This window comes from Asterias rubens, chromosome 13 (assembly GCF_902459465.1).
Source record: "Asterias rubens chromosome 13, eAstRub1.3, whole genome shotgun sequence".
NCBI classification, from domain to species: domain Eukaryota; kingdom Metazoa; phylum Echinodermata; class Asteroidea; order Forcipulatida; family Asteriidae; genus Asterias; species Asterias rubens.
In genome coordinates, this window is record NC_047074.1 from 6,253,705 (window position 1) to 6,268,689 (window position 14,985).

At 37.2% G+C, this 14,985-nt stretch overlaps 1 protein-coding gene across 2 annotated transcripts in view; it reads right to left on the reverse strand.

Annotated features, from left to right (window-relative positions):
- The window catches only part of LOC117298593 (conserved oligomeric Golgi complex subunit 6-like), a 39,707-nt gene that overhangs the window by 20,979 nt on the left and 3,743 nt on the right, over nucleotides 1-14,985 (reverse strand). The window contains exons 2-10 of one of the 2 annotated variants that reach the window (XM_033781912.1): nucleotides 14,889-14,951; nucleotides 13,020-13,516; nucleotides 11,733-11,876; nucleotides 9,986-10,057; nucleotides 7,990-8,048; nucleotides 7,218-7,329; nucleotides 4,841-4,923; nucleotides 4,312-4,382; nucleotides 429-522 (exon numbers count right to left, since the gene is read on the reverse strand). In XM_033781912.1, the coding sequence (XP_033637803.1) occupies nucleotides 429-522; nucleotides 4,312-4,382; nucleotides 4,841-4,923; nucleotides 7,218-7,329; nucleotides 7,990-8,048; nucleotides 9,986-10,057; nucleotides 11,733-11,876; nucleotides 13,020-13,208 (824 nt within the window). In that variant the 5' untranslated portion in view covers nucleotides 13,209-13,516; nucleotides 14,889-14,951. The remainder of the gene's footprint in view (nucleotides 1-428; nucleotides 523-4,311; nucleotides 4,383-4,840; nucleotides 4,924-7,217; nucleotides 7,330-7,989; nucleotides 8,049-9,985; nucleotides 10,058-11,732; nucleotides 11,877-13,019; nucleotides 13,517-14,888; nucleotides 14,952-14,985) is intronic. The other variant, XM_033781911.1, reaches the window with a different exon arrangement.

Sequence of the window (14,985 nt, forward strand, 5' to 3'; positions counted from 1 at the left end):
AGTTAAGCTTGACAAAAACAAAAGCATCAAAACTTGGCTGGAATATTTCCCAGCTTGGTTAGGCATAAATCCATTTGACATTTGGAAGATTGAAATTGATTGCACTTCAAAAAACATGCAAATATATGTGTTGCACAAGTGATGTACAAGCAATCTCATGCCAGCATGTGTTACTTCAACATTCACAAATGTGCTCACCATCTATAAAAATTAATGTAAGTAACAAGAAAACATAAAAAGGAAACCATTATATGCAGTTTAAGCAGCCATTAACTTTCTTGGGTTGTTTTTCCTTTCCCTACTATAAGTCATATCTTTCTTTCTATTTGATTATTTCTATGCTCATTACACTGTAGTTTTTATCAGGGTTGTTTCCACTATTTGTATGCTCAGACGTGTTTGTTGCTCATTTCAATAAAGATGCTAACCTGAACAGTACACCTCTGTCTTGTAGAGCTACCATTGCTTTACAATGTAGAGCAGTCACCTCCACTGAATCTCCAGTTAATCCTCTGCATTCTCCTGGTTAATTGAACATAAAAACATATCATGTTAACCATGTAGATTAATTAAATCAGAGCTAATAAAGTGCGTATTGAAACCAGAACAATGATGATTATTGCAACAAGGTAATTTCAACTTAATTTAAGTATTTGTAAGCTTTGCAGGCTTGATATTTGACCATTAAAAAAAAGTGTGACCTTTGAAAATTGTACTTGATTTAGGCTTAGAATACTTGTAAAATCTTCAACACATTAGAGTGAGCTATACTAATGTTAGGATCCGCCAAGTGCGCCCTCATTGTTGAACTTCTAAAAAGTTTACTTTTTGGGATGTCATATGAAGATCTCTCTCTTTTTCAACAGCTTTGTTCTTGGAAGAGCACATTTTATTTGGTCTGTAATTCTCTCTAAATTTATAGGATGCATGGCTCTAGCCATGCTCCAAAAACCCATATCTGGAAGGGATAGGTTTATAGAGGTATCTGTGAGTATTGTTTTACGTTTTAATCCTCTTTGTATACCTGAATTACTGAGATTTTTAGAGTCATGTTTGGATCGCATTATTTATATACATGTATAGTGTGTAGTGCGTCCGTCCGTGTGTGTAGCATGGAAGCCACATGTTTGACCTTTTTGTGAACTTTTACTGTGCACTGTGTAATGACATGTACATGTATGTAATGTATCTACTGTAGTGTTGTAACTTTTTGTTGTTTGCTATGGGTTACCATTAAACCTATACATGAGAAGTTTATTTGATATATTTTAGCTGTCATTGATTGGCTTTTATTATTATTGATTGTATTTTGGTGAATGTCTCTACACTAACACCACGTATATATGTCATATGTACATTTTGTAAGCTCCATGAACTGTGCTCAGTAGAGTACATGTAGTCAATCAGTAGAGCTATTTGTTTTGCCCCAAGTACACGCAATCTGGGAGTTGTGTTCGACAAGCTGTTCAACATGGAATCACACATCTCAAGCGTGTGCAAAAGCGCTAACTTCCATCTTCGTAACATAGCCAAAATTCGCAAATACTTGTCTCTGGATACAGCTGAAAAAGTCATCCCGGCTCTGGTCTCCTCCCGCTTGGATTGTTGCAACTCGCTCTTGGTTGGGCTTCCAGCTGCATCTACTTCTCGTCTCCAACGTGTTCACAATAATGCCGCTCGAGTCGTTGTCCAAGCCAGAAAATACGATCACATTTCGCCAGTCCTAAGACGCCTACATTGGCTCCCCATCGCAAAGAGGATCACCTTCAAAATCTGCCTCCTTGTGTTCAAAGTTCTGCATGGACAAGCCCCACAGTATCTTTGTGAACTCATCTTCACTAAGCACAGCAGTCGTGCGCGTCGGTCTGCTGGGTCTCACTTGCTGGTAGAGCCAAGGTCTAGAACAATTCGTTACGGAGAGTTTCACCAAAGCTGCTCCTGCCCTTTGGAATAAGCTCCAGGTCTCACTTCGCCAAACAACATCTCTCAACAACTTTAAGAGGGAACTGAAAACACACTTGTTCACTTAGACTTTCATTGGGTTTCATTATGTTTTGTTTATTCTTCATTTTCTATTGTATAATGTTTTCATTTTGTGTAGGCGCCTTGATCGGTTTTCTGGAAAAGTGCGCATTATAAATCCATATTATTAAGATGAATTCAAAGATGGCATCTGTGAAGTTCTTTTTAGAACTAACCAGTACAAATAACTTGTCTACCATATTCTGGAAATGTACTCCGTCGCAAGAATATTTACAGGGTAACTGCACACTAATGTAAGTCAAATTAAAAACAAAATTTAAGACCAAAAGTATATGGAAATAAAGTAGGTAGGGATGAGATCATTTGTCCATCAATTTCCGGCCATACAAGTCAACTATTTCCTTGGAATGTGCCTGCAGACCAGCAACGACATTGCTTTGATGATTGTTATTGCAATTGCAGGGAATTAAATGTTTTACCGAGTATGCGCAGACACGTTATGTCTTTAGTCAATGCGTTTGTAACTGGTTTTGTACATGCTCACGTGCTATCACATTGTTCTAAACTTCCACATTCAATGCTCATAACCCCTGTTCAGTCGTGCAAGTCCAGCGCTAGTTGAGTTAGCTCCTGCATTTCTGCCACTATTTTGACTATTTTGACTATTTTTAATGTACTGAATGGCCGTCCTATTTTATAAGAGTGTTTTGTTTGTATTAATGTTTCCTGCTGCTCATGTGCAAATTTGATAAGAAAATTCCTTCGTCTTCTGCTGATTCGACTGATTGGTCCTCGTTACCTTGGGAGGCAGCTGCAGCTGTACTGCTGTGGTTTATGCAGAATTGTACGGTTTGATAACCTTTGACCTCTAATTTGACCTTGAATTTTACCTAGTGGATCAAGCAGTCTGGGGATGAACTTCAGTAAAAGTTACCCCCATATGTTTTCTCCACAATATCAAAAAATTCGAGATATAATATTTTTGGCTTGCTTTCAAGCTCCACTCAAAGTTGCCCTACTATCTGTACACATGGCATTGATTTTCATATGTACATTATGCTAATGACACTTATATCTACACGTCCATCAGTCCTACTTCACCTGATGGAATTCTTCTTGGGGTCTCCAGGATAGAGGATTGCATCACAGAGGTTCAGAACTGGATGTCATCTAATTTCCTTCGGCTCAATGCAGACAAAACAGAAGTATTGCTGTTTGGTTTCAGAGCTCAACTTTCCAAGTTCAACCTGTCATCCCTAAAGATTGCCGGAGTAAATGTCTCTATCCAGAATAAAACTGTCAGAAATCTTGGGGTTATGTTTGAATTTGGGATGACCATGTCAGCTCAGGTATCCAGTATTGTCAAGTCTGCCAACTTCCATCTGGTTAACATAGGTAGAGTGCGAAAGCTGCTGACTGTCGAGACCACAAAGTTGGCTGTGCACACACTAGTAATATCTAGACTGGACTACTGCAACAGTTTACTGATGGCATCAACAAGAACCTGGAAAGAAGGCTTCATAAGGTTCAAAGGACTGCTGCAAGATTCTAAATATATACCCAAATACGACTCCATCAGTCCTCATCTATTCAACCTACATTGGCTTCCTATCTCTCAAAGAATCATCTTTAAAGTTGTGATCCTGATGTATACGTGTACATGTATACACAAGCTCCTGTATATATCACGACTTAGAACAAAACTTAGAACAAAATGTAAGACACAAACCTCATTGTCAGCATGAACATCGATTCATTAGCCTTGGCTTGAATTCCAAATATTATTGTTATACTTCGGTAACAAACTGTGAAGTTTGATTGGTCGAGAACCAATCATGTGACGCGCAACAAAAACGCATGTTACATGGCTCGACGGGCCGGGTAACATGAAAAGTGATGTACATCGGTGTACATCACCTTGATCATTCCCCGCGTTGGTCGATTTCCAGCGCTGTGTACGAAACAACCCCGGGTTCGAGGGAATTGTTTCTCGTTCGTCTGCTTATTAAACAATGGATCGTCGTAATAATGTTTGAAGATGACAGAACGTTGAGAAGAGGAATAACAATTATACAAAGGTATAACAAAACAATTGTTGCACGCTGTGACTGGGGTCCATGGGTTTTGTACACTCTCGCAGGGAAATGGCACACGAGGCGAAGCCGAGGGTGCCATTTCCCCCCTCGAGTGTACAAAACGCCATGGAACCCGTCACAGCGTGCAACAATTGTATAATGTTTACGTGTATGTTTCTGCTTTTAAATACCTCATAAAGTCTTTGTAATAAACAGTAATGTGTTGCACTTACAAGAGTAATGATATACATACCCTGAATCCATCTGTACAATCGTTCATATGCAGTCTCCTCATGAAGAGCCATGCACTCCATAATCTCTAACCTGCAAAATTCAAACCACAAATTGCTATTAAAATAGCTGTAAACTTTTATACTGTTTGAAAAACCTTGGAATGTTAGGAGGCCATAGCAGACTAAAATCACCAGTAACTACACTTTGCAAGTTATTCATGAAAAACGCAACAATGAAATTTAAGCTCAACTGTTCATCTTAGTCCTGAAAAGAAAAGAAAAAAACCTTAGGCTGTTTTTACAGTTTTCAAACAAGGGATTTCGAACTTCGGTGAGCAAAACTAATTGTTTTTACCCATTTCTCTAAAACTACGCCTATACATGAACATATGTACATGTAGCATTTCAAGCAAATATATGCCAAGAAGGTAAATATATACGGCAGCAAAAATGCCCAACACTTTGTTGAAAAAAAATTAAGGCAAATAAGGTGAATTCCCATATTAAAAAAGGGGTTAATCATTAAATCAATAATGACAATTTACATACCCAGCAGTTTGGTGATTGGTTCGCAACAGAATCTTGCAGTCATTGTGTATTTGCTTGGCTCGTTCAAGGGTAGAAAAGAATTCCTAAGAGTAAAATAAAATAATTAATAGATGTGGCAAACAGGAACTAGAAGTAGCATCGTGATGTCTGATTACAACGACAAGTTTCAAAGCTGTGATAGTTTTAGAACAGATTGACCCAGACTTAACTTGAGCAACAAGCAACAGGGGCAGCAATAAAACTTCTACACTATTCACATCAATGTCATGGATGCTGACACACAAAATAATTTTATTTCATGAAAACACACTTTACAAAGACGAGCGATGCAATGTATTCATTAGGAATTTAAATTTGAAACTCCTCATCTCACTCAGTATTTAGGGTGAGCACTTGATTGGTTTACATCTAAAATTAATTTAAAATATCAGATCCAGCTGCTCTTAATCCCAGAGTCCCAAGAGATTCTGTTGAAGGCCCAATTCTTAACTCCATCTATTTGTTGTGTGTTCAGCTGTCGATATCACCAACTTCTTCCTAGTTTACATGTAAGTTCCTTAACCTTAGACATTAGGTAGAGGTAGGATTAATCCAAGCGTTTCGTGAAATTGGCTGCAGGCACTCCTCCCCGAACATCACTAACAAAAACACCCTTCCCAAGCTCATATAAAATTGAAACTTCACATATTGACCCCTTGCACCTGCGTCACATGCGGCGACTAATGCCATGCTCACCATGTTGGTGGTCAATAGGTTTGCGTGTAACACCGCATCGCCTAAAATGTGCACTTCTCTGAATAACACATGTTGACATTGACCACCAAAATGGCGCATCCAAGATTATTCTGATGATGACGTCAGGTGAATTGGGTCAATAGGAGATGACACCACTTCAGATACTGTACGTGTCATGATGACGTCATCTACAGACGTGATAATAAATATTGCAACAAGAAATTATGATTTGTCACAAATTTCCAATTCATGTTGGAGAGGTCAAATTCTTGGGGGAATGGCATTGCAAAATTTTAAATTCATGGAAAGGGATATCTAATTTTTTGAACCTTTAAAATGCTTCGTCTAGTCTGACAATACTTGATTTGTTTCTTGTATCTGTTGTGTATTAACAAGATTTCAAAGCTTGACTCTCTTTCAAGATTATTTTAAGCGTATATGGCTGTTTCGATTTCATGTGTTGAAAATATACCTACAGAATTCTACACAGTCTATTGGCAAACATTTGTTGCTTAAACTTCTATCTTTTTAATAATAATTGCCATTGTGGGACATTTGCATATTGTGTAAAATTTGTTTAAATTTTAAAAATGGCTGAACTCTGCCGTGAATAACAAAATTGCCATTTTGGGACAAGTTTTTTCTCCAATACAAATGTCACAAAACAGCAATTTTATCAAGACCTTGTACGGACATTAAACTTATTAAAACAAATTTGCTACAATAATGTGCCACAATGGCAATTATTTTAAAAAGGTAGTGTCAACAGTGAATATTGTTCATTTAGATTAAGTTTAGAATGACAAACAAAGAGAGAAATAGATGTAAACATAAGGAGTCTCAGTCTCATGTAATTGTTGGCAGTGAAGTGCTACATAGTATTTGACTCATTACTTCTACATCAAACTTTGAAATTGGCTTTCAAAAACCTAACAATATAAACTCTGAAAGTCTGATTAACGGAGCACTGCTCAGTATTATCTGTGTTGATGACCCCACAATAATAATCCATTCCCTCAGTTTCTTTTAAATGATCAACTTAAGTGATATGACTTCTTGAGAAAAAATGAACATGATAAAATAATTTAATAATATTTGGGAGCAGGTCTCTTTCCTACAAGGGTCATGTGTCAGTTGGCCCATGCACAGCAAACATTTTGCCAATCCATGCGACTGGATAAATGTTCATGCTTTTAACATAGCAATCAAACCCCTGAACATGTATCACTATAAAACATTGAAATGATTTCATGAAGCCTGAACAGATGACCAATCTATTTGTGACATGTCTGTGATTGTGTTCAAGGCTTGTATAGATGCAAACAGCTGACCTTTGACATATAACTTAGTTTTTAAGTTGCATTTCAATATTGAGGGTTAATTTTTAATTAAATTTGTTGAAGGTAAGGTTCTCTCAATGAACAAATGTTTAAACATTTGTAACTGAAACTGGGACAAAATTGTGAAAACTGTTTTTAAATTTTATACGTATATGCTTCAACTAAACCTAAACATCTGTTTACTTTAGATGTTGTTTTGTTTGTTCTTAACTACTATTATTTGGCTCACCCTTGGTAAAAGGGATATAAATAAATAAATAAATAAATAAATAAATGTGGCCTTCTGAGAATGGTTAACTTACCTGTAAGAGCTGACCATTTCTAGGTCCCCTCAATGCCTTGATCTCCTCAGATGTTAGCTGGAATTTGGCTAGAAATGCATCAGTAACATTTGCTCTTATGTCAAGTTGGTGACTGTATAGAAAACAAAACATAACTAGCAAACTAAGAAACATTGTTTGCTTTTAGAGGAGAAATTGATCTCCATCATATCACCAAAAGGTCCCTGTTGCACTAGAGACAAGAAGACTATCAATGAAACCTACACTAAATGTTTGGACCATTTTGTTGAATTTAAAACTGTTTTTTTTTTTTTTTTTTTTTTAAATAGTGAGAACCATACAATGTACATGGAATGACAACTACTAGGTTGGGTTATTTGTAGTGATATGTGAGTGATGGTGTCAAATTTTGAGAAAACATTAAAACAATATCAATTCTCGCTATCGAGATTTGCGGATTTATTTTAAACACATGTCATGCAACGGCGAAACATGCGGAAACAAGGATGGGTTTTCCTGTCATTTTCTCCCGACTCCGATGACTGATTGAGGCTAAAATTTCACAGGTTTGTTGGGATACACGAAGTACTGTTTATACCGAAAGTGTCCAATGGCTTTAACAATGCGAAATGAGGAATAGCTGTATGCAAGGATCTAACAACAGGAACAAAACAGTGCAATGTTGGCTTAGTAATTTAAGACCTTCGGTTCCAGAAGATGGCACAAGAATGGCATTCAAAAGGTTGGACAAGTTTGATTGAGGTGTTGGTGCAAGCATTGACTTACAAATTACCTTTCCTTATGAAGGTCTGTTGTCTTACTAATCAAGTCAGATGTCTGCTCCCTGGCTGCCTGTTCAAACATTTGAAAGAATAGAGAGAACAACTGTATAGAACCTTCTTTGTCCCTGAGTTTACTTTAAAGTGTCAGATTTAAAACTCCTTGTTTTTCCAGTCACAAGATTAATGCACTAAGAGATGGTCACACTGTCAAGATAGAAGGTAAATATAAGTATCAACTTGGCTTGGATGGTCCTGGTGTACTTGGCTATGACAATTAATTGGTCATTGTTATGTTTTCATCTAATGGTCAATTTAGAAAGCTGCTAAACAATAGAGAAAATACAGAGACCAACGTAAATTGAATGTACTGCCAACTCAGTGTTGTAGTCAAGACCAATACACCCAAGACAGAGACCAAGACTTGAGTGAAAATGGCGCAAAAACAGCAAACTGGAAACACAACATAATGTGGTCGGGAAATTGATCAACCAGGCAAAGATCACCAGTTATTCATCCCAAGAATCCTCAGGAGTTAAAAAAAAAAGCTCTTAAAGATAATTGGTAAGTTGTTGCTCAAACCCATAACCTGTCCTTCCCTCCACTTACAATGATCAAGACTTGGCAAATGAAATCCGTTGTTATAAGAAATGAACTACAGGTACATGTAATGGTTCGTAAAGTTTTTTAAAAGTAAGTATCCCTTAACACTGTGTGCTTTTGTGTAAAAGACAGAGCAACAGTGTTGTAGCTCTAGGACATTTTTAGTGGTGGGCGCATGTATGTTATTTTGTAGCTAAACAAATATTTGACTCTACAAAATGGTAGACCGAATGTTCAAATTGCAAACAGCAACATTTTGAGATATTTGAACTGGATTTGAAGGCAATGCGCCCTGTTAACTTTGGACCATAAGCACATTGAAAACTTTCCTTTGTTCATGGGTGACCATGAGTTTAAATGTCACTTCTAACTGGAGTTACCATCATAACACCTAGCACACCAACCTATTTCAACTTTCAAGTTTGATCCCACAACAATCCCAACTTCAAATCAATACAAAATGGCAACCCCCCACCCAAGTCCAAATGTCACTTCTTTCCCAATTAAGTGTCTGGATTTGAAAGTGCCCAGCAGAATGGACGTCGTAGGCAATGACAATACCCATTCAGCTGATCGGGCTGCAGGGTAAAAACCCACAAATAACACTCATCATTTATTAAGATCACAAGTAAAGCAAGTTTGAACATCACTGGGGTCTCAAAAAGAAACACTCTGTCATGTCCATTCAACTTAATGTTCACTGCTTGATATATAATGTAGCTGAGATATTCAAAGGCTACTTATTAAGAACTGCAGAAAAAATAAGTTTTGTTTGTAGAAGTTATTATTGGACAAGAAAATTTAGTGTCAGAACACACATGTAGCTACTGTACACATGTAGAAAATACTTGTTTAACATCAATTAAAATGCAAAAGGCCTACAGAATATAATTTGTCACAATAAAAACTCTGTTTAACTTATTTTTTGTACGATGTATTTTTCATATTTGATTGAAACTGAAAGTATTGTATTTGTTTGGCCATGGGAGGAAAAATATTGTTTGTGAGTGAAATGAACAATTGTGTGAATGTCCAGTTTGTGATGTGAAGGAATGGACAATTCTGTGAATGTCCAGTTTGTGATGTGAAGGAATGGACAATTCTGTGAATGTCCAGTTTGTGATGTGAAGGAATGGACAATTGTGTGAATGTCCAGTTTGTGATGTGAAGGAATGGAATGTCCAGTTTGTGAAGGAATGGAATGTCCAGTTTGTGATGTGAAGGAATGGACAATTTGTACAGTTGACTCACCAACTTTGCTGATATTGGGAATGGTAAAAAAGTATACTGAATGACAAAGCAATAGGGGGTTATAGCATGGTACTGATTAGATAATTTAATATATCATGAGTTGATACCTTTAAAATGTGCATGAAATGATATGTAATAAATGTCTGGATTGCATACCTTTAATCGCTTGGTCATATCATGGCAACTTGATCTCATTGATTCGACATCATCATGAATACTATCTAAACCCTACAAAAGGTGAAACCAGAAAAACAACAAATCTTACTTTACTGTTAAGACATAAATCAACTTGGAGGGGAAAAAAATGAATTTCAAGATCCACATAAATCAAGAATGTCTCCATGATTACCCAAACAGCTATAATAACCCTCATTAATTAGACAGTGTAAGAGCTGAATCAATGTGAGTTTACATTAACAATTGACAAAGTGTACAACTTTATTTACAATCTAAACTTTTGTGAAAAAATTACAGACAACAAATAATAAAAAACACTATTTATAGTGTAAAAAGAGGATCACAGGGTTCAAATCCCACCCGAGTAACATGCCTGTGATATTTTTTTCACAGGACTCGGGAAAGTACTGAGTATACAGTGCTAACACACATCGGTGTATGGGTAAAAAACCAACAACAACAAAATTTTAAAAAATTAATATTCTTTATCCCCGATGCAAATTTAACATCTATTATATCGTTGCGGTACCCTGCCAAAACATAGGATTCGAACTGTCTCTAGCTGCCGGGCAACCTCGGTAGTCTAGTTGGTAAGACACTGCTCTAGAATTGCAAGGGTCGTGGGTTCGAATCCCACCCGAGTAACATGCCTGTGATATTTTTTCACAGGACTCGGGAAAGTACCGAGTATACAGTGCTAACACACATCGGTGTATGGGTAAAAACCAAAAAATTAATATTCTTTATCCCCGATGCAAATTTAACATCTATTAAATCATAGCCTGTTGTCATGTGGGTACATCGAGTTGAAGCATTGAAAATGGCACGAGGGCGCTATTTGTCAAAAGTTCAGGTCAGCATTTATAAAAGCTTTTGAAAGCTTTCTTATGTGCACAATCAGACATTGACTTTTGTTGGGACTAGCTTGGCGCAAGATTTACTGGCAGTGCACTAGTCATTTTACAATGGTTTTACGGGTTATGATTATGTATCACTCGAAGTTTTTAGAAGAAGATCTGAAAACAACATGTAATCAGATGGTACAATCATAAAGATCTGAAAACAACATGTAATCAGATGGTACAATCATAAAGATCTGAAAACAACATGTAATCAGATGGTACAATCATAAAGATCTCAAAACAACATGTAATCAGATGGTACAATCATAAAGATCTGAAAACAACATGTAATCAGATGGTACAATCATAAAGATCTGAAAACAACATGTAATCAGATGGTACAATCATAAAGATCTGAAAACAACATGTAATCAGATGGTACAATCATAAAGATCTGAAAACAACATGTAATCAGATGGTACAATCATAAAGATCTGAAAACAACATGTAATCAGATGGTACAATCATAAAGATCTGAAAACAACATGTAATCAGATGGTACAATCATAAAGATCTGAAAACAACATGTAATCAGATGGTACAATCATAAAGATCTGAAAACAACATGTAATCAGATGGTACAATCATAAAGATCTGAAAACAACATGTAATCAGATGGTACAATCATAAAGATCTGAAAACAACATGTAATCAGATGGTACAATCATAAAGATCTGAAAACAACATGTAATCAGATGGTACAATCATAAAGATCTGAAAACAACATGTAATCAGATGGTACAATCATAAAGATCTGAAAACAACATGTAATCAGATGGTACAATCATACAGGCAGGAACTCTTGATGGATGTTCAAAGCTCACCTCTTTTACTATCTCAAATGCTTGTGCAAATTCTTCACTTATTCCAAGGCTTCTTCGTTCAATCTCACCTCGCAGATTTCTTCGACTCCTGAGGGTGTTTTCACCAAAAAACTCTGACAAAGCTTTCAATGCTTCCAAAATATCCTTCAAAAAAGTATTTCAAAAGATGGGGAGGTTTATATCAGAAATTGTAAAAAGTTTATGCACCATGCACCTATACCATACCTGAGCACAATGACCTTACCATTATATGACTCAAGTTTATGCACCATGCACCTATACCATACCTGAGCACAATGACCTTACCATTACATGACTCAAGTTTATGCACCACGCACCTATACCATACCTGAGCACAATGACCTTACCATTATATGACTCAAGTTGCCTTTATGGTAAGGGTGCAAAAACATGAGTTACATGTACCATCCATAAACCAGTTAGCCATTACTCAGCACCATGACCTTGAATTTGACCTTTTCATCTCCATAACAACCTCAAACTTCTTTGGGGCATTCCCTGCTCAATTTACAAGTCCATAGATCTCACTTCTAACTGGAATTGTCCCGTAACCAAGGTGCCCAGTCGGACAGACCTCTGGACATTCAAACAAATGTTGTAGCCATTCCACCTATTAAGCTGCGAGGTAAAAACTACTTAATACTTATTATTAGGTTGGAGGTGAGAGACTAGTTCATCTTGTGGGCCAATAAAAAAGAAACTTTCCATGTGTAAAATTTATTCTGTAGCCAAGAAATTAGGTGTTTTTGGTGTAAAGTCTTCATAACAGTGTAATGATTGCATGTCAAATTTAGACCAGCAGGAAAGTGGCTGCGCAATTTAACGGATTGCAAGGACCGTGTGGTAAGTTCTTGAAATCAACTCAAATAATTTCAGTATACATGTATTGTAAGCCTGCATGTCCATTCACACATTGGAACACCTTTGGGCTGATTCAGGTACATGTACATGTACATGTTACATTACAAATTTACAACCAATAGCAAAACTGTGAACAGGATGAATCCTTCTTGAGCTTCCTGTTGTATGTAACTCCCTTTTTCAACTGTGATTAAACTATTCATTATTCCGTCGTAATAATATTTGAAGATGATTCTATGATGACAACAGAACTTCTTTCGCCTCGGGAGCCACTTGCCCCAATCGGGTGTGCAAATAGCCATGGATCCCGTCACAGCGTGCAACATGTATAATGTAAAAAGGCTTATAAAATGTACATGATTACATAACTTTAATACACAGTGGATGATTTTTACTAAAACTTACCTTGTCATTATCAAGTCTTATTTCAAGTATCTTGTTCAACTTTCTAGAAAGTGGATTTGCCAGTTGAACCGTACTAGAAGTCTCTTGTTGTGTTTTGCCAATATTAAGCCCAACAGCGTCATGTTCATTGTCACTGGCTGCTATCGTTGGGGCAGTTAAGCAGTCATATCTTGTTGAGTTGGATGTCATCTTGAATTTTCACTTACATGCATGTACATGTACAACAGTTAATGCATGTAGCAGGATCTACATACATGTACCTCTCTGACAGTTTGAAGCAAATCAAAGCCCACATGTACACATGGTGGATAAATGCATAAAAACTGCAATTACACATACGTTGGTGGTTCTCTTTGAACAAGCAGGATGCATCTCTAGAGCATTGACTGTCTGCTTAATCAGTGTATTACTGCTGAATCTCACATACACTGCTTTTTCATCATATTCATCGACATGTACACTGATATCACTGGGTCCTGTGCTGATACTCAACTTCACTGAAAATAAAAACAACAAAAAATAATAAGTTGTTAAGTCATTTTAAGTTTTTAAAATGAATAAAACATTTAATAAAACATGATAAAATGTTGCAATTCAGAATAAAAAAACATGTGTCACTGTTTTGTGCAGTTTCCAAGTTAATGAAGTATTATTCTCCCAGAACAGACTTCTTAATTTCTGCAATAATGAATCTAACCAGAGAAAATACACACGACTGAAAATAGTAACAAAGTAATATATGTTAGCAGAGACTACTTCCAAAGCATCGTCTAAGTCAGTGGCAGTGTTTATGAGTTCATTCCAGTGAGTGATTGCAAAACAATGGCAAAGTTCCGAAGTAGCTTCTGCAGTCCATGATTTGCTGTTCAGCTTTTGAACGAGTACGGTGCGCACTCTGGGTTGATACAAAGGGGTCAGCTGAATCATATTGTGATCTGAATTCCAAGTCCTGCCAATCCTTTAGCTTGGTAAACACCTCCGATGTTCTTATAGCAGAGGTCTAGACAAGGTTCCGGTGCATGGCAGTCTCAGATGTCCGGCGTGCTAAAAGATCCGGATTACCAAATACAGTAGTATTAGAACTACGTCATGCCATACTTGCGGACAGCAAGCAAAAGTAGTCGATTTTAGTGCCCTGCTGAGTCGACTGTTTTGCTCGAGCTCGTAGCTGTCATGGCGGCGTTCATAAGTAAATCGTGTGGTGAATGAGTGGAGCGTCTACGACAGTATTGCAAAAAAAGTAATCACATAATAAAGTATTTGAGGAAATTATGATATGAAGAAGATTCATCTGAAAGCCAGATAGAGGGTTTTGGGCTGCCAGTCGAAAAAGCATCTCGTACGATAACAAAAGAGGTCTCAAACATTTATTTGCGGCGGTGGCAGAGCACAGGAGACTCACGCCCGCAACGACCGTGACTACTGCGTGCCGAAATGCCGGTGACGTCACCCGGATCTTTTAGCACGCCGGACATCTGAGACCGCGACACCGGGTTGGGCAATTTACATATTGATGACAGTTGGGAAGACAATGATTCAAACGGCATGAATTGAAGTCCCCAAGAATGAAGTTGGCTGCCTCTGGTGATTGTGTCTCTGTCTATGTTGAAGTAATCATATAATTTTTCAAGTTTGTCTTCTTAGAATTTGTGTCATGATTTTCGAAAGTGGTATAAATGGGGCAAATCTGGTGACTAGATGTCAAAATTGTACGTGTTGGACCATTTCTCCCTTTGGTGACAAAACCTCCCCGCGGCCGTCGGGAGGAAGGTTACGTTATCGCAACTAAACCTACGTCAGGTAAATTTATTCAAGCTTAGTTAAAAGCATGATATTTTATGAACGGCTGAGCCTAACGAAAACACAGACCTTGCTTCAAGAGTATAAACAGCAGAGCTTCTGAAGTTCTGTCACTGATGGAGCTTACACAGTCTGGCGGTAAACAATGGGAATAAAAGTTGGGGGT